This window comes from Staurois parvus, unplaced genomic scaffold (genome assembly GCF_062004578.1).
Source record: "Staurois parvus isolate SC_StPar_1 unplaced genomic scaffold, SC_StPar_1.0 ptg000217l, whole genome shotgun sequence".
Classification (NCBI taxonomy): Eukaryota; Metazoa; Chordata; class Amphibia; order Anura; family Ranidae; genus Staurois; species Staurois parvus.
Window position 1 is genome coordinate 2,227,379 of NW_028318013.1, and position 24,424 is coordinate 2,251,802.

Consider the following 24,424-nt stretch of genomic DNA (forward strand, 5'->3'; position numbering starts at 1 on the left):
ATGGGCAGATGTAGATGGGCAAGGGTGTTGAAACACAGTATCACAGGAAATAAGGCTCAGCATAGTCTCAGTACCTAATCCTGACCATCCTTTTCACATGAAGATGAAACACTTTCCTGTAATAAATGACAAATATCTTCTAAATTGTACCCTACAGCTAGTGGATTTTCATGCAAATTACTATGGGACTTGATTCACATTTGCAGCCAAAGTGATTGTGTTACGTTCAAATTCCTTTTCACTAATGGTTTGGGTCAGAGGGTCATTTCTTTTAAACTATACCATGGATCTAGCAGAGATGTGATATTTTACTGCTCAGGACAGAAGCTGCAGAAACACTTGGAGAATTTAGTCAAGCCTATCCCACAAGTGGGTGACAGTTCTCCACTTGAGAGGGGTGTGTTCTGGACAAGGAATACATCTGCTTTAGGAAACTTGTGCTCAGCAAAGGCTTCCAAGTCTGACTGACTCCAAGAGGATTTGACATCTCACAGAAGCAGTCTTACACCACTGAAAATGAGACACTGTGTGATGGCTTCACTTCCATGGGACGTGTTCATCATTTTTGCATTAATGGCGCTCACGGCTCAGGCTTTTCCCCAGACAGAGATTAAACTCAGTCAAGGTGAGTGCACTTTATAGTTGTCATTTTATTATACATTTACTGCTTAAGAGAGCGCAGGGTATATCTATAACCTCATGCATATGTTATTTAACGTGGCCATATGTTGTAATAACATTTAATGACCTGATGCTTAAAGTTCCCTGTTAGGATGAAATATGTCACTTTGTGGTTTGAATTTTGCTCATATTTGCCAACCTGGAAGCAAAATGAACTGCATATAAGAAGGCCTATGCAAACATTCGTTTTCTTGCTTTCTAATGTATGTATCTTCTAAATATGTATATAAATAAATAGATAAACACTGAAGACAATGTGAATATCCACTATGCCTGCAAAACATTGTTGCATCTACAGGAATGTGACATAATAGCTCAATTCAAAAGCAAAGACAGTCATTATTTGCATCAGCAAGCATTAGTTGTCAGCAATGAAAGCCAATAGGAACTGCAAACTGAAAAGATCACATGGCTAGAAATCGGAAACATTTTGGCAAAACGTGTCATAGCTTCATGAATTGATCATCATGAAATTTAGAATCACAATTTGTCCAAGGGTATTAATTTACATATTGTTGACATACCTGTGATAGATTTACATATGGTGAAAGTGAACTGTGGACTCTGGGTTTAATGTCCCACACATAGGGATCTATTTATATGTTTTCACACAACTTTAACCCAAGATTCACACATTTTCTAATTGGGTTCAGTTAGAAAATTGAATCCTGGGTAAAAATGATTATAAATAGACCCCATAAAAACATACCTTAATGTAGGAAAAAAAAATACAGATAAACTTATAATTTATCTCACAAGTCATAAAAATCAATGTAATACAAATGCACTTACTATCACTGATGTCAGAAGGTTGATTTTTTTATTTTTTTTGCAGCTCTCTCCATTTTTTTTCTATTTAAAGCCAAACTCTGGGAAATTTGAGAACTCTCCCTTGCAGCAGGGCTGTGCCCACAGTACCAGGGCTACCTGTTCATTTATTTTAGGGGAGAGTAAAAGCACTTTTACTTAAAGCGGAGTTCCACCTAAAAAAATACAGCCACTTACCTGTCCCTCGGTCCAGCGGTGTCTTCACCACCACTGGTTTCACAAGCCATCTTCTCTCCCTGGCACCGGCATCTTCAGTGTGGCTCCACAGCCCCGGTGCCCACTGTGCATGCGCGAGAAGTGCTGCGCTTTGTGAATGGCCCCATAGCTTTCTGGGACCTGTCACATGTCCCAGAAGACTACGGGGAGAACAACTTCTGCTTCCAATCACCTAGGCAATTGCAGCGGAAGTGGGAGGGGATACCCGTCAAATTCGAGTACCTGCTCCCCAAAGGTGCCAATCCTTAATGTGGAGTGGGGGACAAAGCCTTAAAGCGGAACTTCCCCTATTGGGTAGAGATCCGTTTTAAACAAACCTCTGTTACCCTAGCAGATGGTGCTCCCCCATGCTCCAACAGTTGTCTGTCCCTCACATGGGCTATGGTCCCTGCATAAATCTTGTTGATGTCAGGACCTTTCAATTGCTGGAGCATGGAGGAGAAGGCGCTGTGGCAACCAGTCTAGCAGCACGCAGAAGCAGAAGATTGGGTAAGTAAATCTTAAACATTTCTCTACATCACATGGCAGACCTGGAGCATGTTACATGTTAGATATGGGTATAACGTGTACCATGCTCCAAAAGGTGAACTTATCCTTTAAATGCAGCTGGTCTGCAGTCTGCACTGTAATTGCAGACAAGATAGCTTTAGAAAATTGTCTGTCTGAAACTGTATGTAATGAGGGATGGATAGAGCTCAACTAAACCTTTGAAGAAGTCACCTGCTTCTAGCAATTTGCAATCTTCAGTGATTCCATCTGTGGTTTGGAGCATAGAAATGATCATTTATGTACATGGCACTAAAGACAGTGCATCAAACAGGTATGTGGGGGAAATGCCTACTTAGTTATCAGTCCTTGTCTGCTGTCCTTGTTGCAGACAGGCTAAATGTAAACAATGCAATGTTTACATTGGTCTGGACCTGTGATGACAGCTCTCAAAGCACAGGGAAGGAAAAAGCAGACCTACCATTGCTGGCACTAAAATAGGTTAACTAATAGAATGTGACATATACTTTATTACTGATCTGGCACAGAGGGGAGTGGTGGAAGGAATAGAAAGTATCTGGATTGCTCATGTCAGTCATTTAGAGGATTTCTATTTTTCACTGACCTGCACTAAAATATGAAAAGTGGAATATACAAGGCAGACTGTGTTGTTTTCCTATTTTTTTTTCACATTAGCCATATTGAGTGCATTGTCATCCCATAATTACTGACCATTTTGTTTACTATTGTGATCTATTTTTTAGAAACTTTTTTTTTCTATAAACACTGACTGCACATAGGATTAAAGACATTAACTAAGTATTGTCTGCCTTCATTGACATGCTGGTACCATCTGCAGGTCTATTTAAGCTAAATTTCAATCAAAACTGAGCCTATATGCTCAGTACTTCAGTTGTTTGTCTTGGAAAGCATTAGGGCATGCACTAATTCAACATGCCCCAAACTGAGGATCTGAGAACCCCTGCTTGTGATAGAGATTCCCAAACACACCCACTTCAGGTTCCATCAGGTCTCTCTTATACAGTACATTAAAAACATTAGTTTTAATAGGTTTCTCATAACATATATATATATATACACACACACATACACACACAGTATATATACATTCATGGCCAAAAATATTGGCACCCCTGCATTTCTGTCAGATAATGCAGAACGTCACCCAGAAAAAATTGTTGCAATTACAAATTTTAGGTGTTCTCATCTTTATTTCTTTTGTTTGTATTGGTATGACACAAAACGTGGAGAAACAAAAATCCAAATCTATCACATTCCATGCAAAACCCCAAAAATTGACTGAACAAAATTATTGGCACCTTCTCAAAATTGTAAGAAATAATTGCATTCCAAGTTTATGATGCTCTTGTAAATTGTAATTAAACTCACCTGTATCAATTAACAGGTGCTAACAATATAGAAATCACACCAGCAGCCAATTAAAATGGTGAAAAATTTACTCAACCTTTCTGTTGTGTGTCTCTGTGTGCCACATGGAACATGGAGAAGGGAAAGAGCAGCAAAGAATTTTCTGAGAATTTGAGAAGACAATTGTGGAAAAGCATGGACAATCTCAAGGTTACAAGTCCATCTCCAGAGATCTTAATGTGTCCACTGTGCGCAACATTGTCAAGAAGTTTACAGCCCATGACACTGTAGCTAATCTCCCTGTACGCAAATGAAAGAGAAAAATTGATCAGAAATTGCAACAAAGGATTGTTTAATGGTGGCTAAAGAACTTTGATCAGCTTCCAGACAAATTCAAGCTGACCTTCAGGCACAGGGTACAACTGTGTCAGCTCACACTATACCAAAACTTACCTGAGGAAGCCAAAATCCTATGGGAGAATGTGCTGGGGACAGACAAAACAAAATTACAGCTTCTTGGTAAAGCCCATAATTCTACTGTTTTCAGAAAAAGAAATGAGGCCTTTAAAGAAAAGAATACAGTCTCTACAGTCAAACATGGTGGAGGCTCACTGATGTTTTGGGTTTGCTTTGCTGCTGCAGGCACTGGATGTCTTGACCGTGTGCATGGCTTTATGAAATCTGAAGACTACCAGAGATTTCTGAGATGCAATGTAAGTCCCAGTGTCGGAAGGCTGGGTCCCTGTCAGAGGTCATGGGTCTTACAGCAGGGCAATGACCCAAAGCACACATCAAAAAGCACCCAGAAATGGTTTAGGACAAAGCACTGGAGAGTACTGAACTGGCCACCAATGAGTCCAAATCTCAATCCCATAGAGCACCTGTGGAAAGATCTCAAAACAGCAGTTGGGAAAAGGAACTCTTCCAATCTGAAAGACCAGGAGCAGTTGGCGAAAAGAGTGGTCCAAAATTCCAGTAGAGAGGTATAGGAAACTCGTTGATGGTTACAGGAAGCAATTGATTTCAGTTACTTTTTTCCAAGGGATGTGCCAACAATTTTGTCCAATCCATTTTTGGGGTTTTACATGCAATGTGTCAGATTTGGCTTTTTGTTTCTCCACTTTTTTGTCTCATATCAATACTAACCAAAAAAAAAATATAAAGCAAAGTGGTGCATTATTTGACAGAAATGCAGGGGTGCCAATACATGTGTGTGTATATATATGTGTGTGTGTATATATATATATATATATATATATATATGTGTGTATATATATATATATATACACACACACACACACTGCTCAAAAAAAAATTAAAGGAACACTTTGAAAACACATCAGATCTCAATGGGGAAAAATATCATGCTGGATATCTATACTGATATGGACTGGGTAATGTGTTAGGAACATAAAGATGCCCCATCATTTGATGGAAATGAAAATTATCAACCTACAGAGGACAGAAGTCAAAGACACCCCGAAGATCAAAGTGAAAAAATGATGCAGCAGGCTAGTCCATTTTGCTGAAATTTCATTGCAGCAGCTCAAAATGGTACTCAGTAGTTTGTATGACCCCCATGTGCAATGTGGGGGCATGCTCCTAATGAGACAACGGATGGTGTCCTGGGGAATTTCCTCCCAGATCTGGATCAGGGCATCACTGAGCTCCTAGATAGTCTGAGGTGCAAACCTTTTGGCAATGGTATATATTGATGTGCCATCCTGGAGGAGTTGGACTGCCTGTGCAACCTCTGTAGGGTCCAGGTATTGCCTCATGCTACCAGTAGTAACACTGACCCTAGCCAAATGTCAGGAAAGATGAGTAGGGAAAAAAATGTCAGTAGCCTCCACCTGTAAAGCCATTCCTGTTTTGGGATTGTCTCATTGTTGCCCATTAACACCAAAGCAGCTGAAACTGATTAACAACCCCCCGCTACTTAACTGACCAGATAAATATCCCAAGAATTTAATTGATGTGATGCTATACTCTGATTAAAACGCGTTCCTTTCATTTTTTTAAGCATTGTGTGAGTGTATGTATGTGTGTATATATATATATATATATATATATATATATATATATATATATATATACACACACACTCTATATACACCCGCAGATATCTACAGAAGGTACGGTGATGTGACTCTCAGTTGCAGTAAGACAGATAGTTGAACGCCTGATTCTGGATAGGTAACGCATTACATCTCATGAAATTGCACAAGAGACAAATCTTCCTGTAGAAACAGTGACCACAACAATGACGAAGTGAAGCAGGCTGTCCTAGGATGATTAAGACGTACTATAAAAAACTTCTATGTCGAAGCTTACCAGGCATTAGTTAAAAACAAGTCTCAAAAGTTCTGGTTTGACTTGAACACCTACATATATACTGTATATATGTATGTGTATATATGTGTATATATATATATATATATATATATATATATATATATATATATACTGTATATACCATATTTTCCGGCATACAAGATGACTTTTTAACCCATGAAAATCCTCTCAAAAGTCGGGGGTCGTCTTATACGCCGCTATACGGCATGCTGACACTTGGTGTCAGGGCGGCACTTTTTAGGGGGGCGGCGCCCCCCCTTTCAACGGAAGGGACACTAGGTACAGGGGCGGGCAGGGGGCTGCCGGTCCCATCCCACGACGATCCAGTCCAGGAAGCGCAGCTGCTCCTTCATTCAGTTCGGCCGCTCGATGTTCGTGTGGCCACTCGGCTCCGCCTCCTCACCGGTGATTGGGCGCCAGAACTGTAGCTCAGGAAAGGCACACAGGCGGCCAATCACCGGTGAGGAGGCGGAGCCAAGCGGCCCCGCGAAAATCGAGTGAGGGAGCGGCCGGTAAGTGTGCCGTGCAGAGGTACTGCTGCAACCACGTAAGCTGGCTGCAGCAGCACCATGCTGGAACAGGGGTCAGCAAATGTCATTGGTGTCAGTGGGAGGAATAGTGCCCCATCATTGGTGTCACTGATACTAATGATGGGGCATTATTCCTCCCACTGACACCAACAATGGGGCACTGTTCCTCCCCCCACTGACACCAATGATGGGGCACTATTCCTCCCCCCCCACTGACACCAACGATGGGGCACTATTCCACCCCCCACTGACACCAATGATGGAACACTATTCCTTCCCCCACTAACACCAATGATGGGGTACTATTCCTCCCACTGACACCAATGTTGGTACACTATTCCTCACACTGACACCAATGACAGGGCACTATTCCTCCCACTGACACCAATGACGGGGCACTATTCCCCCCATGGATACGAATGATGGGGCACTATTCCTCCCACTGATACCAATGATGGGGCACTATTCCTCCCACTGATACCAATGATGGGGCACTATTCCTCCCACTGATACCAATGATGGGGCACTATTCCTCCCACTGATATCAATGATAGGGCACTATTCCTCCCACTGATACCAATGATAGGGCGCTATTCCTTCCACTGATACCAATGATGGGGCACTATTCCTCCCACTGACACCAATGATGGGGCACTATTCCTCCCACTGATACCAATGATAGGGCACTATTCCTCCCACTGATACCAATGATAGGGCGCTATTCCTTCCACTGATACCAATGATGGGGCGCTATTCCTCCCACTGACACCAATGATGGGGCGCTATTCCTCCCACTGACACCAATGATGGGCACTATTCCTGCCACTGATACCAATGATGGAGCACGATTCCTCCCACTGACACCAATGATGGGGTGCTATTCCTCCCACTGACACCAATGATGGGCACTATTCCTGCCACTGACACCAATGATGGGGTGCTATTCCTCCCACTGACACCAATGATGGGGCACGATTCCTCGCTCTGACACCAATGATGGGGCACTATTCCTCCCACTGACACCAATGATGGGACACTATTCCTCCCACTGACACCAATACCATACATACTGGAATTTTTATTTTTATTTGTACTAGTAATGGCGGCGATCAGCGGGAATGCGGTGGGCATTCTGACACTGGGTGGGAACTGACAAACTGCCACCCCAATGACACTAATACAGTGATCAGTGCTAATAAAAAGCATTGACACTGTACTAATGACACTGGGCAGGAAGGGGTTAACATCTGAGGTGATCAAAGGGTTAACTGTGTGCTATTTTACATAATTTGCTGTGTGTTTTACAAGGGAAACATGCTGCTGTGTCAGGGATGGACGGACTGACAACTCATGGGGCCCCCGTGTCCTTGCCCAAACTCAAAACACACCCAAAAAAGCCTATAAAAGGCACCAGGGGCATTTTATGGGGCCCCATACTGACCCCAGGGAGAGAGAGAGAGAGAGAGAGAGAGAGAGAGAGAGAGAGAGAGAGAGAGAGAGAGAGAGAGAGAGAGAGAGAGAGAGAGAGAGAGAGAGAGAGAGAGAGAGAGAGAGAGAGAGAGAGAGAGAGAGAGAGAGAGAGAGAGAGAGAGAGAGAGAGAGAGAGAGAGAGAGAGAGAGAGAGAGAAGAGAATACAAAACAAAAGTGCAGCCCAGAAGACAACACTGGAGGCCAGCAGACTGCATACCTTGTCACACTTCCTCTGCTTCCTCATTTTAGTGGTGAGATGTTGTTATGGAAACACACATGTGCCCGCTCCATCTGGCAGCTTGGATGTGCGCCAAGTTTGGCCATGTCCAATAGGAGGGACCTGAAAGAGGGGGTGGACTGCTGGAGATGTATCCACCCCTCTAAACTTTCAAATTGATATAGGACCATTATTTGCTCTTTTATGACACTTCAAGGACTAAGGAAAGAAAGAAACATTATGGAAGCATGAGCATAACATGTACTACTTATTTTAGCTTTCCCTCCTTTAAGTAATCACTGTATTAAAACTGGGGAGTGCAAAATCTGGTTCAGCTCTGCATAGAAGCCAATCAGCTTGCAAGTTTTATTGCCAAAGCTTAAATTGGAGCTCCACCCAAAAGGGGAATTTTTGCTTTAAGCCTTTGTTCCCTGCTCCCCATTAAGGATTGGCACTTTTGGGGAACAGATACCAGAATTTGGCAGGTACCCGCTCCCACTTCTGCTGTGATTGCCTATGCGATCGGAAGTGGAAGTTGTCCTCCCTTCCCTCCATGTAGTCTTCTGGGACACGTGACAGGTTCCAGAAGACTACAGGCCATTCACAAAGTGCAACGCTTCTTGCACATGCGCAGTGAGCACCCGACTGTGAAGCCAAAAGCTGTCACAGCCAGGTGCCCACACTGAAGATGCCAGCACCAGGGAGAGAAGACGGACAGTGAAACCAGCCATGGTGAGGACAAGGCTGGACTGAGGGACAGGTAAATGGCTGTATTTTAAAAGTCAGCAGCTACAGTTTTTGTAGCTGCTGACTTTTATTTATTTTTTTTCAGGTGGAACTCCGCTTTAACAGAACAAGCTGAAGTTAGATGCTGGTTGGCTACAATGCACAGCAACACCAGATTCTGAGTACATTAGTTTGAGTAAATATTCCCCTGTATCTCACCTATGGCTTAGAAGAAAAATAATAATACTTATAATGGATCTGCTGGGACTTGTGAAAAAATAAGCAGCTAGATTTTTCCTGACTTTATGGGTTTTTGTATGTCTCAGCAGAGCCAGGGTAAGTATAATCAGCAATGAACAGTATTTAACAGAACCTAGGTAAAGTGGATTTAATGGTATCTAAATGTTGTAAGATCACAAAGGAAGAAGCGGGCAGTGACATTTGCCATGGGGAGAACAATAATCATTCCATAAAGTAAACCTATTACTGCCCAATGGTATTTAAAAGGCTACAGATCAACAATGCAGGCACCAAAGTATGCCAACACGCATCTTTAGATGCCATTACCAGCATCCTAGGTATTCAAAATCTTGGGAAGCCATAAATTAAAAACTTTTTTGTTGGTATCAAGGGCTTGTACATATCTTCCTGTACAGTATAAATTACTGTTTGTGAGATACCTTTTAAAGGTCCCATAGTAAGGTGTGTCCTCAGCACTATCTACAGGACCAGTGCTTCCAGTAGGCAAACTAGACAGCCACCTAGGGCACACTGCCTTCCAGGGGCGCCTGGGTGCAGCAAAGTCCAGCACTCTCTCTATATGGAATGATCCTTCAGCTGAGGGGAGGGGCAGCAGAGGGGAGGAAGAAAGGAAAGAGGAAGATGCCAATGTCTGGGGCCAGTGTAGCAGCTCCTTCCAGTGTTCCTCTCAGATTCAGTCCCTTACTGCAAGCCGGCTAGCGACTGCTGATCACTGTGAAGTTCCAGCTCTTCTCTTCCCATTATTCAGTGGAGAGAAAGGTAATGTCTGACTCTGATGTCTCATGTCTGTGTGAGTGTGACCCAGAAGGATTGCCATCCATCACATGTGCAGTGTGTCAGTAAGTGATGACATCATCACAATCCCACAGCCTGCTCTTCTAGTTTCTGCTGATCTATGTCAGTGTTAGTGGTGGTATGTTGTGTGGGATCGTTCAGTTCAGGTGTCCTCTCTTTGTGTGTGGGCTGGGCTGCCTGCTGTTTCCACCCATTACCTGAGAAATTCCAGCCTGGGATTTGTCAGAGGTGTGGATCCATCATCCTCCACTCTCTGCAACTGTCACCCAGCCACTGCCAGCCACAGATACCATCTGTCCGTGACACTGATTTTGTCTTTAATATTGGTGCTGGTGACATCTTATAGCACTTATTTTTGCTAATTAAAACACATTTACCAGTTTCAAGTTTTTTTGATTTAATATTTTCTACTGTTTTTTTTTTTTTTTTTTGGGTGGGGGGCGTGCAAATAGCTGGTCTTGCCTAAGGCACAAAATAGTCAGCACCGGCCCTGACTGATTAAAATATACAGTGCCACTGAATTCTGGGTACCTGAAGATGACAGCTAAAACTGTGAGTAGACACAAGTAGGTGACTGCATTGAAGTGCGGCAGCTTGTTTAGTACCTTGAGGAACATTTGCATGATAGATCAAACATATATGTTACATAACAAATATGAAAGAGCTAACTTGGACTCCCCAATACCTAAATCCCCATAACTGCATATCAAAAACCCATAACCCCAACTATACTTTAATAATACAAAGTAAAAAAAATCTACACATATTAAGGTGAATTTACTAAGACTGGAGAAAATAGAATCTGGAGCAGTTGTGCATGGCAACCAATCAGCTTCTAGTTTTTATTTTAAAAGCTTACCTGAACAAGCTAAAGATAGAAGCTGATTGGTTAGTACTGTGTTTTCCCAAAAATAAGACACTGTCTTATATTTTTTTTGGCTAAAAAAAACACGCTTATTTTCAGGGTAGGTCTTATTTTTTTACTGTACAGGTGTGGACGGGGTGCAGAGGTGAGCTGCAGGCAGTTGTGGATGAGGGTTACTATAGAGAGGGCCGGCTGATGACAGTTGTGAGCTGCAGTCAGGTGTTGCAGAGGTGAATTGACAGGTGGGTTTCAGACAGAATGCAGAGATGAGCCACAGACAGGGTGCAGGGGTGAGTTGTGGACAGGGGATGCAGAGGTGAGCTGTGGCTGGGGGGTACAGAGGCAAGCTGTGACCAGGGGGTGCAGAGTTCAGCTGTGGCCGGGGGGTGCAGAGGTGGGTTGCAACACAGCTCACCTCTGCACCCCCCAGCAGCAGCTCACCTATGCACCCTGTCTGCAACTCACCTGTCAACTTACCTCTGCAACACTTTGCTGGGATAGGTCTTATTTTTGGGGAAACAAGGCATGAACAGCTTCTCCAGATTCTGTCTGCTCCAGTTTTATTAAATCACCCCCCCCCCCTTTGTATGTGTACAACCAGATACAACTTACATGTAATTTAAAGAGATAGCATAAGCAGAGATTTGTAAAAAGCAAAATATAATGTAAAGTCATTACATCTACTGTGACTGCAAAGAATTTTCTGTGCTGTGGAAGCATCACATAACAGGGAGAGTGAAGACTTGCTGGGGCCATAGGAGATATAAATGTATGGAGAACACTTGTAACACTGTTGGGTTATTATTACAGAGAAAATCTAATCATTGGGAAGCTGCAAAATATTTTTTTTGCTTTGGAGTTTAATACAGTTTTAAAAATGGTGGCTGCTTTGGCTTTCCTCTTTTAGGCTCTTTTTCTCTTTATTTTCACATGGTGATCTAGTCATTAACACACTTCTTATCTTAGCATGTCTCCACTCTGGATTTAGGCACAACTGAGACACCTGTGGATAGAATTGGCAATCTGAGGGGAGGCGAGTGTTAAATATACTAGCAGATTTAGAGGAATTTAACTAACAAATTAAAGCCAAACTCCTGGTAACAATGTATGAGCAGTGACAGCAACAGTTTTTTTTTTTTTTAAATGAAGGCTCTACATAAGTGTTCCTGTACACTAGCTGCAAGGACTGCTGCTACTCAGAAAAGTGATCCACGCTTGGATCATTTTTCAAAGCAGTGAGGAGGCGATATGTCTTATTAGTTTTATACAGTTGTACAAATATAACAAGTTCATCTGAGTTGTGTCTGTGTACACTGTGTGCTGTGTGCATCAATAGAAACACACAGCCTCTAGCCTAGGATTGCACAGCGTTCCCCTGCCCCTTCCTGCTCCTCCACCATTCCTTTCTCCAAATCAACAGGCTGACTCTAGACTGCACTGTCCTCTGTTCTATATTGTAATGACCAGAAGTTCAGGAAAGCAGCACCAAGAGAGCAGGAGCAAGGAGAACTGAAAATTGTGAACTGCGAGCTCTGGGGTTAGAATTTCAACAAATAGTTTGCTCAATGTGTTAAACTAAAAAATGCAGAGTGTTTAACTTTACCTTGAAGTCTGGATTAAAAATGTAAATTCTATTTAAGTGTGTATTCCTAACTCAAAAAAACTCCTATTGTTCTCAGCCTCCTCCAGATCTCCAGATTTTCTCTATTTTGCTGCTGTGATCTGACTTCTAATTAGAGGGTGGCTACCTTAAAGTGTTACTAAACCCAGGACCCTGCATTCACTATATCTGCTCTCCCACAGTACACAGAACATGAAAATGCAATTAATTTAGTAAATATAAACTGTTAAATACCTTCTCTCATCAGCAGTTAGAACAGTCCTGTGACTTCTATCAGTGTCCAGCCAAGCACTGGTTAATCTTTTTAATTTTCCTCTGACTGTCCTATGCGGCTGCATGACCCCTGACCCTTTGTCTGGACAGTGCTGATCACATGCATAAGAAAAAAAACTCTCTAGTAATACACACCAAACTGAGCATGTGCAGAGTGCCTCCTAGGGCTCTTTACTATCAGCAGATGGATTGGGGGCTATGGAAGAAGGGGAGGATCAGAGAAGACAGGATCAAAGAGTTTTTTTACACAATGCTGAGGATTAACCCCGTAGGTTCCACACTGAGTAGAACAAGCATGCTTTACTGCATATACAGACTAATTTTACTGATGTGGGTTTAGTAACATTTTAAGTCTCCATGTTCCCACTGTATGTAGGTATGCTTTCATCATCTTTTGCTTGCTCCTGAAATGGATTAGGGACTATTGCACTATGGAACTGTAGTGTACTTAGAGCAGTGCACATGACTGCTACTAGTGTGCACTGCTTGTTCCAAACAAACAGAAGTGAGAGGGAAAAGGAGAGGTGCAGAAGTTACAAGGAGGCATAAAACACAATAAGAAATAACTTAATGAACAAAAGATTACAGGACTATTAAGTAGCGGATGTGTATAGACCAGTAATGGTGAACCTTTTTAGAGACCAAGTGCCCAAGCTGCAACCCAAAACCCACTTATTTATCACAAAGTGCCAACACTGCAATTAAACCTGAATACTGAGGTTTTAGTTTCGAAAAAACAACCCATACATTAACATTGTTTGTCTTTAAAGAAAAACACAACAATAGAGCTTCCACTGACCACCAGCACAAGGGGGCAAAGTTCCGCTGACCACCAGCACAAGGGGGCAAAGTTCCGCTGACCACCAGCACAAGGGGGCAAAGTTCCGCTGACCACCAGCACAAGGGGGCAAAGTTCTGCTGACCACCAGCACAAGGGGGCAAAGTTCCGCTGACCACCAGCACAAGGGGGCAAAGTTCAGCTGACCACCAGCACAAGGGGGCAAAGTTCCGCTGACCACCAGCACAAGGGGGCAAAGTTCTGCTGACCATCAGCACAAGGGGGCAAAGTTCAGCTGACCACCAGCACAAGGGAGCAAAGTTCCGCTGACCACCAGCACAAGGGGCAAAGTCCCGCCGACCACCAGCACATGGGGGCAAAGTTCCACCGACCACCAGCACAAGGGGGCAAAGTTCCACCGACTACCAGCACAACGGGGCAAAGTTCCACCGACCACCAGCACAAGGGGCAAAGTCCCGCCGACCACCAGCACAAGGGGGCAAAGTTCCACCGACCACCAGCACAAGGGGGCAAAGTTCCACCGACTACCAGCACAAGCTAAAATCTTGTATTAATAAAAATGAATGTATTAAAACTTACAGCCAGTCCAATATATATATATCCTTGGCAGTGGAGTGACTGACCAAGCAAAAGTTCGGATGAGTCGTGGCTCATGACGTCATCGCCTGGCGCCGCTACTCCAATCTGCCCCTATGTGTGCTTTTATCCAATGCTCAGCGGCTGGGGTGATGCTGGGGTGACTTGGCTTGCGTGCCGACCAAGAGGGCTCTGCGTGCCTGCTGCGCAACATGTGCCATAGGTTCACCACCACTTGTATAGACTATTTATGAAGAAAAAAATGATATAACTTAGTGTCACTGTAAGAAAAAATGTTTCATTGGTAACTGTGATGTACCATCCAACTTTAGACGATCCCTGAAAACCTCTTTCTTTAACCACAAGCCTACAGGGGACTTATACCCCCTTCCTGCCCAGGCCAATTTCCAGCTTTCAGCGCTGTCGCACTTTGAGTGACAATTGCGCGGTCATGCAGCACTGTACCTATATGAAATTTTTATCATTTTTTTGTGACAGATAGAGCTTTATTTTAGTGGTATTTAATCACTTCTGGGATTTTTATTTTTTCTTAAACCAAAAACCACTGAAAATTTTGAAAACAAAAATGTTTTTTCTTAGTTTTTGTTATAAAACTTTGTAAATAAGTGATTTTTTCCTTCACTGATGTGCGCTAATGAGGCTGCAGTGATGGGCACGGATAGGCTGCACTGATTGACACTGATAGGTGGCACTGATGGGCACTGATGAGGAGGCACTGATGAGCATTGACAGGCATCACTGATGGGCACTGAAAGGCAGCACTGATACATGGCACTGATAGGCGGTACTGACTGGCACTGTTAGGCGGCACTGACTGGCACTGATAGGCGGCACTGACTAGTACTGATAGGCGGCACTGACTAGGTGACACTGATTGGCATTGATAGGTGGCACTGACTGGCACTGATGGGTGACACTGAAAGGCAGCTTAGATGGGCACTGATATGTGGCATTGATGTGGCACTGACACAAGGCACTGATGGACACTGACAGATGGCACTGCTGGGGCTACACTGATCATCAGGGCACACTGATCATCAGTGCCCTGATGATCAGTGTACATGTCCCCTCCGCTGAAAGCCGATTACCAGCTCTCCTCTTCTCTCAAGCTGTCAGCGTGACAGCTCGAGAGGAGAGAAATGCCGATGACCGACATTTCCCTGTTTACATGTGATCAGCTGTGATTGGACACTGCTGATCACATGACCGAGCCGACATCTTTGGCTCTTTCCGTGATCGGTGATCCGCTGTGTCCCTCCGATCGCCACGCTGTGCGCTTCCTGAGTTGCGCATGCGTGGTGAGAATGGGAGGACGTCAGAACGAGAGAACCACCTTGCGTACGTCATATTACTATATGGCAGGCGGGAGGTGGTTAAAGAAGTCTATCCTGCTTCTACCTAGTAAACCACCATTTGTTTCCTCCATCAGCCCATCCCCCCACAGCTACTACCTTTTGTATTACTCAAACCTTCCTCCTAGATTGTAAGCTCTAACGAGCCGGGCCCTCTGTTTCCTCTTGTACCAAATTGTATTGTAACTGTAATGTTTACCTTCATTTTGTAAAGCGCTGTGCAAACTGTTGGTGCTATATAAATCCTGTATAATAATAACTAGAAAAGCTACAATTTCTGGGGAAATTGTGTGAAGTGTTCTTGCCTCCACCAGTAGTCTACAACTGGAGTGGGCGGAGTAACTGGGTGGAGTGGCTTGTCACTCTGCTGCCTGCTCACACACCTGGGTTCCTATGGCAACTCACTCTACAGCAAGGGCAGAGAAGAGCGGTTAAAAACAAACTGCTCCGACTTGCTCACTTCACTGGCGGTTGCCATCTTCAAACGGTTGTAGTTTAAAAATTATAAATCCTACACCAAAGAGCTTTATATTGTGAGAATCACAAGACCCAGACCTACATTTTGATGCATAGTATGTCTCTAAAATATTAAAAATGAAGGCACAGTCGCAGTTTAGAAATTGCCCTTCAAATTTGAGGTGGCTAGAGTGGAGTTTAAATGAATGTCAATGGGCGGCGTGAGTTGCAAACAAATGGTCATATTGTGAAAACTATCAGGACTATGGCCGTGGACATTTTTAGTGGCAGCAGGGATAGCTGAACGTTTTGATATAAGATTTGTGTAGGTGGGCTTGAAAATGAGGGAGTGATGGCAGTTTAGAAATCATGTCCTGATTTTTCAGCTCACACTCTAGCTTTTGTCAGCTCCCACTCTAGTTTTGAACATTCCGCCATTCGTTTCTATGGGACCAATTTCACCACAAAAACGCCGATATTTTGTGAACCATTCGGCAAAACATTCCACAAAGTAATAGCACACCAATCGGGAACAATCCGCACATTTCGGTATATTACTGTCTATGTAGTGTAAAAACTGTGGGAGGAGTTAGGGTGGTAAATTTGGCTATAATAATAAGAATATATATGTGAGATAACAGTAAGTGGTCTTGCCATGCAAGAATACTTAATTACTACATCTGTCATGTTATCACTTCTACTGAATAAGCCAAGTAGTATAAAAGGTGTATGCACTTGTATATACATGTAATAACATAAGGAATGACTATATAAATGCCTGCCTCCAGGGATATAACCCCTGTTCCATTCTTTTCCCTCTCAGCATTTACTGATGTGAGCCAGTCATTCGCCTGCCCTCTGTTTTGGACTGAACACAACGGGAACTGCTACAGGTTTTTCCCAATGAATAAAACATGGGCAGAAGCAGACTTTTACTGTGCGGAGTTTTCGCTCGGCAGGACAACTGCCAAATTAGTTTCTATCCACAGGTATGGTATAGTGACTTCTTCACAGGAGCCAAAACATGAGCCATTTTTTATTGCCTTCTCATAACAAATTGTTTTCATGCCTGCTTTCTGGAGATCAAGTATGTGAGACACTGCCTTCTCTATTTTTACTATATTATTTGCACACATCCTACATACTTCTATTAATTGTAACATTGCTTATACTATATACAGATGAGCCATCATTTAAAAAAAATCCATCTGATTTGATCCCCATGGTGTGGTTCTTGTTGTGGATATTTTTGTGCATTTTCAGTCTGGACTTAAAGTGGTTGTAAACCTCAGACATGAAATATGAACAAAGCATATCCCTATATAGGCATACCTCGGTTTATGAATTTCATTTTTTCTGTGGGACTTTTATTATTTTGAAAAATTTGTAAACTGAAACGCGGTTTCCGCGGTTTCCCATAGGAAGGTATTGAAAACCAATTAATCCATTCCAGAGGTATAAAAAAAGTCTTTTATCTGTTCAAAACTCTTTATAAAGTGCACATTAAAGGCATAAATACTGTACAGGGACACGATTAAAAATTAATTTGTAAATGCATTGAAAACCAATTAATCCGTTCCAGAGGTCAGAAAAAAGTAAATCTGTTCAAAACTCTTTATAAAGTGCACTTTAAAGGCATAAAGGGACATGAATAAAAAAAAAATTTGTAAATGTATGAAAACCAATTAATCCGTTTTGGAGGTCAGAAAAAAAGTCAACAAAGTTTTATCTGTTCAAAACTCTGTGTAAAATGCACTTTACAGGCATAGTACTGTACAGGGACATGATTAAAAAAAATTTGCAAATGCATTGAAAACCAATTAATCCGTTCGTATTGCGAAAAAAATTTGTAAACCAAGCCATTATTTTCAATGGATTTTCATTCGTAAACTGAAAATTACGTTAAACGAGGTGTTTGTAAACTGAGGTACGCCTGTATAGTGTGTTCTTGTCTCAATCCAGAACACTACGTGTGATTTCTCTCTGCTGATTTATTCCTCTGCTATCTGCATGAGTCACTTCTGACAAATTTCCCTGACAGCAAGAGAAAAAAGGTGACAGGAGAGGGAGCTCCAGCACATAGCCTGTGATTGGCAGCATCAACTCTGTTTCTATGTGTTGTATGAAGGGGGTGTCTCTTCCCTCCAGTCAGCTTCCACTGAGCTCTGAAATCTCAGAAAAACTGTATAAATCATGGATGTTGAAGGACAGGTGACCACATAACAGAAAGTTCTGAATACAGTGAGAAAATTGCTGTCTGTGTCCCAATAAGTTACCTAGACAGCAATAACCTCATTCTTTTAGAATTCTTTTCCTTTTTTTGGAACTACTTATACGGGAAGAAAGGTTGCCACCTCATCCCTTTAAAACTAAACACATATTAATTACACAGGTTCTGTGACTGACTCAGGTGATAATTAAACTTACTTAGTGCCTTATCTGCTTTAAATCAGTCTCAGAACATGTGTAACTAATAATGTGCATACATTGCAGATTAATAATTACGCTATAAAAATTAGTTTGTGCTGTAAATTGCCTCCAGTATTGTTCCTGTTTTTTCTTGATGGAGGATGCCATTTTGCTGAAGCCCAGAGCAGCAGTAAATCTTTAGGCTGTCAGCATATTGGTCTCCACATTTTCAGGACAGTACAACCACTGTAGTAGTGGGTCCTGTGCAAGCAAGATCACTTCTTCACACTGATCACAGGGAGTCACTAGCTCAGCACTGCCAGTATTCATAGAATGCCCTGTATTTTTTTCAGTGAAGTGTTCTCTGATTGGATGAGGTGGAGGTTGGATGAAGTTAATTTGCCCGCTCCGCTCCTCCCAAGGCATCTTGCTCTCTAGCTCCCTTGTCACCTCCTTCCTCCCAAGGCATCTTGCTCTCTAGCTCCCTTGTCACCTCCTTCCACGCTCGACTCCAGGACTTCTCCAGACCATCTCCCATCCTCTGGAACTCCCTACCCCAGTATGTCCAGTCAGCCCCCACCCTATCTGCCTTTAGGCAAAATTTGAAAATTCACTTACTCCACCTAAGAATTGTACTTGAGCCACCTGCATCAGATCATCTCTTGCAGCTATCACCTTTTGTACCACTTTCCCCTTCCTTTAGATTGTAAGCTCCACAAACAGGACCCTCCTATTCCTTCTGTACTGAAATGTACTGTAATTGTACTGTCTCCCTTTATATTGTAAAGTGCTGCACAAAATGTTGGCGCTATATAAATCCTGTATAATAATAATAATTATTATTTCTACAATTAAAATAGATCTAAAGTTTACATGTCTTTGCCCTAGTGCATTCTCTTGCACTGTTGCCCCCCCTTCCCTTACACTTACCCGAGTCCTTTTTTGATTTAGCGCAGTGCCCAGCTGCACCTCTCTTCCTGGTCTCAGAGGCTTTGATGATAGAAGCAGAAGCCATTGGCTGCTGTCAATAAAACCCTTTGAGAGGGGAGCCAGGATCGGGGCTGAGCCGTGCCTTGTATGTCTATGGACCCACAGAGTGCAGCTGGGGATCGAGCCCGCACAGGTGCCCCCATAGGAAGTGGCTGCAGAAAGCGGTGGACACATAAAAGGAGGACGGGACAGCATCATTGGGGGACCTTAGAAGAAGAGGTTTGGGTGTATAGTTACCTGCTCTACACAGAGCAAGTAACTATATACCTGTTTAGTATTTTAATCAAAATACAGAAAAAGACTTTAAAATCTCTCTAAAGCATGACTTGAAGATAATGGCACAAATTTATATTTGACTAATATTATCCCTAATAGCTAAATACCAATATTTACAGATGTACTAGCTTCACGAGTGGTATGCAGCCTAACGTACTACTCTCTTCTTTTTTTTTTTTCTCCTCAGTTGGGATGAAAATATTTTTGTATTCGATCTTGTAAACAGCCAAGTCCCTGGAATACCTACAGATATCTGGATAGGATTAAGTGACAGAAGACAGGTGAGAACTGGATTCCATGTAGAAATAAAAATATATGCAAATAATATATATTATAATTACTTGCGAGCCACTGAGGTATGAGATAGTAATTAAATATATAGGTCAGCAGGCATCTATTCACATCCTCATATAAATGTGTTTTGTAGTAATATACAGGAAATTGATTGCTTATTGCCGCGCCCTAAATGTGAGATATGAATACTTCCAGAAATAATGAACAATCCAAGTCAACTTATTACAACTTCAAAATAAATCAATAATAGAATGTGAAAAAAACAAAAAACGTGAAAAATATATCATAGTATAAGTAATTTAAATGATAAAAAATGAATAGTGTCTAAAAAAAGTCTATATAAATTTGATTAAAGTTGATTAGTCAAACAAGATTGCAGATGGATTCTTGCTGGAATATACAGTCAGATCCGTAATATTGGGACATCGACACAATTCTAACATTTTTGGCTCTATACACCACCACAATGGATTTGAAATGAAACAAGCAAGATGTGCTTTAACTGCAGACTGTCAGCTTTAATTTGAGGGTATTTACATCCAAATCAGGTGAACGGTGTAGGAATTACAACAGTTTGCATATGTGCCTCCCACTTGTTAAGGGACCAAAAGTAATGGGACAATTGGCTTCTCAGCTGTTCCATGGCCAGGTGTGTGTTATTCCCTCATTATCCCAATTACAATGAGCAGATAAAAGGTCCAGAGTTCATTTCAAGTGTGCTATTTGCATTTGGAATCTGTTGTTGTCAACTCTCAAGATGAGATCCAAAGAGCTGTCACTATCAGTGAAGCAAGCCATCATTAGGCTGAAAAAACAAAACAAACCCATCAGAGAGATAGCAAAACCATTAGGCGTGGCCAAAACAACCGTTTGGAACATTCTTAAAAAGAAGGAATGCACCGGTGAGCTCAGCAACACCAAAAGACCCGGAAGACCACGGAAAACAACTGTCGTGGATGACCGACAGTTGGCCAGATCAAGAACACTCTCCAGGAGGTAGGTGTATGTGTGTCAAAGTCAACAATCAAGAGAAGACTTCACCAGAGTGAATACAGAGGGTTCACCACAAGGTGTAAACCATTGGTGAGCCTCAAAAACAGGAAGGCCAGATTAGACTTTGCCAAACAACATCTAAAAAAGCCTTCACAGTTCTGGAACAACATCCTATGGACAGATGAGACCAAGATCAACTTGTAGCAGAGTGATGGGAAGAGAAGAAAGAAAGGAACTGCTCATGATCCTAAGTGTCAGGGATCCCCTCGATCCCCGCCGCGTTGGTCCCGGTGCAGGCGCAGTATGCCGCCCGGCGCAGGGACTCGAGCACTGGTTCCGGGCCGGCCGCGGCGTTCGAGTTCGCGCATGCGCAGTAGAAGCCGCGGCCGCCCGCTGGGCACCAATGGCAGCGCAGGGCGGGATATTTAAACGACCCTAGGCTGTCATTCAGTGCCTTCTGGTCTTTCCTGCATCCTGAATCCTGTGAACCTGTACCCTGTAAGTTATTGACCCGGATTGTACCTGACCTTGCTGTTTCTCCTATTCTGACCCTTGCTTTGCCTGACCTCTCTTCTGAATGCCCCCTATTGGATTTGACCTGCTGTTGCTGTCCTGGCGTGTGACCCGACCATTCTATGCCCACTGCCTTGTACCTTGCCGCCCTCTCTGTTACCGACCCGGCCCGTCTGACCTTGCTCATCCATCCATCCCGTGCAGCGGGGTCTTCTGACCTCCTCACATCAGACTCTTCCCCGTGGGAGCCCCTCGCGCATACTGCTACCACTGACGGGCGCACCCAGTAGCCACGACCTGGTCTCAGGGAGCTCCAAGTCCATCCCCACCATCAGGGGCTCTGGTGAACAAGCACCCTGGGACTTAGACTCCGTGCGCTGGGGACGCCTATTCAGTGGAGTGCTAGTAGTACCGCCGGGTGGTCCCTTACACTAAGCATACCAGCTCATCAGTGAAGCATGGTGGTGGTAGTGTCATGGCGTCGGTATGCATGGCTGCCAATGGAACTGGTTCTCTTGTATTTATTGATGATGTGACTGCTGACAAAAGCAGCAGGATGAATTCTGAAGTGTTTCGGGCAATATTATCTGCTCATATTCAGCCAAATGTTTCAAAACTCATTGGACGCCGCTTCACAGTGCAGATGGACAATGACCCAAAGCATAATGCAAAAGCAACCAAAGAGTTTTTTAAGGGAAAGAAGTGGAATGTTATGCAATGGCCAAGTCAATCACCTGACCTGAATCCGATTGAGCATGCATTTTACTTGCTGAAGACAAAACTGAAGGGAAAATGCCCGAAGAACAAGCAGGAACTGAAGACAGTTGCAGTAGAGGCCTGGCAGAGCATCACAGGGAAGAAACCCAGCGTCTGGTAATGTCTATGTGTTCCAGACTTCAGGCTGTAATTGACTGCAAAGGATTTGCAACCAAGTATTAAGTGAAAGTTTGATTTATGATTATTATTCTGTCCCATTACTTTTGGTCCCTTAACAAGTGGGAGGTACATATGCAAACTGTTGTAATTCCTACACCGTTCACCTGATTTGGATGTAAATACCCTCAAATTAAAGCTGACAGTCTGCAGTTAAAGCACATCTTGTTTGTTTCATTTCAAATCTATTGTGGTGGTGTATAGAGCCAAAAATGTTAGAATTGTGTCGATGTCCCAGTATTTATGGACCTGACTGTAGATACTTATATGCACTCACCTTCCATTAGGCCCACTGCTGGGCTAACACAGCTTTATGGTGTTTATCCTTGATGGATATCTTTAGAGACTCCCTTGGATACTCCTGATAATTGATAATGGATGATTGTGGGTCTCTGGGTTAGCTTTTTTCTCATGGCAATAAAAAGTGCTCCATCTCCTTGTATTATTCCTTGTTAGTATAGTGGGAAAAAAAGGTACATGGTGCCTTATCATTTTTTAAAAGAACAATTTTATTCACAACTTCTTCTTATGCACTCACAAGTATTCAGTATAAAAAGCGCTGAGTTAAAATCAGTAAAACCGCTAAATGCGTTTGTGACAGGTCTCCTGCGTGGCTGCTCACATAGACTATAATCGCCGTAAAGTCGGGTTGCTGTGGTGATGTCAAAGCCCCTCCCCAACGCGTTGCGCCACAGGGACACGTGGCTTCGTCTGGGGGTTATCGAATTATTATTATGACTTGGATTGTTCATTATTTCTGGAAGTATTCATATCTCACCTTTAGTGCGCGGCAATAAGCAAAAATATATGCAACATTTCCTGTAAAGCAGCACACCATAAGGCTAGGTCCACACCTATGCGGGTTGTGTTTGTGCCATTTGTGCATTGTGTTTTTCAATTTTGCACTTACATTTTTGATGCATTTTGTATTTTTCTTGTTGCTAGGCAGATTTAAAATGCATAATGCAGCACAAAATGCAATACAGGCTTTTCTGCAGCGTTTAGATTGAACTCTATAGAACCAAAAACACAATTTTTTGTGTTTAAAAAAGTCCCTGTCTCTTATCAAAAAACACATCGGGTGAAAATGCACAGGTGTGAACATGTCCCATGGGAAATTATGTTAAATGGACTGTGCTGCGTTTCTGCAAAACGCTGCAGAAAATGCTTAGGTGTGAACCTAGGGTCAGGCTTGCTTATACTGCTAGTGGTTTGCTTTAAAAAAGGCCTGGAGTCTTTCCTAGATACACTGAATATAACTGGATACTAACATTTATAGGTAAAGTTGATCCAGGGAATATCCGATTGCCTCTCGGGGAATCAGGAAGGAATTTTTTTCCCCTGCAGGAGCAAATTTGAGCATGCATTGCTGTTTTTTTGCCTTCCTCTGGATCAACTGTGGGTGTGGGATTATAAAACCAAATATAACCAAAATCTGCGCTTAGAAATACAAACAAACAAATAAATAAATATATATAGCAGCTGGGCACTGTACCCTGATACCGGGCACCTCATATACAGTATACAATAAAGGGCAGCGCTCAAATATAACAAACAAATTGGATTAATCAAGGTGGTAATATTGTGTCAAAATTAATAAAACTTAATCACAAACTGTCCATAGAAGATATAATCATATGGTGGGATTAGAATAGAGCAGTCCAAAAAGCTGTGGTGAGATCAGAAGACTTCCAAAGGCAGCCAATGTGACACCATCCACTCACATGCAAGGCTTACCAGAAGGCATGTGACCCCTACTAGGAGTCAGAGGCGTAGCTGGGGGGGGGGCAGGGGGGTACATATGTACCCGGGGCCAAGGTACAGGGGTGCCAAAATGAGGTCACAAGATCACTGCAGCGGCTGCAGCAGACGTGTCATCTGATACCTCTGCCATCCACAGTGAGTTATGAGAGGAGAGAGGAGCCGGCCGGGTGAGGAGCAGAGAGGAGGGCAGTGAGCCGGGCATGTGCCGGAGGGGACGAGAGGAGAGCCGAGCCAGGTGAGTAGTGCCATGGATGAAGGGGAGGTGGCCGTTTGTCCCCGGGCGCAAAATATCCTAGCTACGCCTCTGCTAGGAGTGGTCAGTCTGCTCTTTGTG

General features: G+C 43.0%; 1 protein-coding gene across 1 annotated transcript in view; it reads left to right on the forward strand.

The window, feature by feature from the left end:
- Positions 1 to 415: 415 nt before the first annotated feature.
- The window catches only part of CLEC19A (C-type lectin domain containing 19A), a 59,722-nt gene continuing 35,713 nt past the window's right edge, over positions 416 to 24,424 (forward strand). The window contains exons 1-3 of the mRNA XM_089679070.1: positions 416 to 625; positions 16,742 to 16,907; positions 19,781 to 19,874. Coding sequence (XP_089535196.1) covers positions 517 to 625; positions 16,742 to 16,907; positions 19,781 to 19,874 — 369 coding nt within the window. The 5' untranslated portion in view covers positions 416 to 516. The remainder of the gene's footprint in view (positions 626 to 16,741; positions 16,908 to 19,780; positions 19,875 to 24,424) is intronic.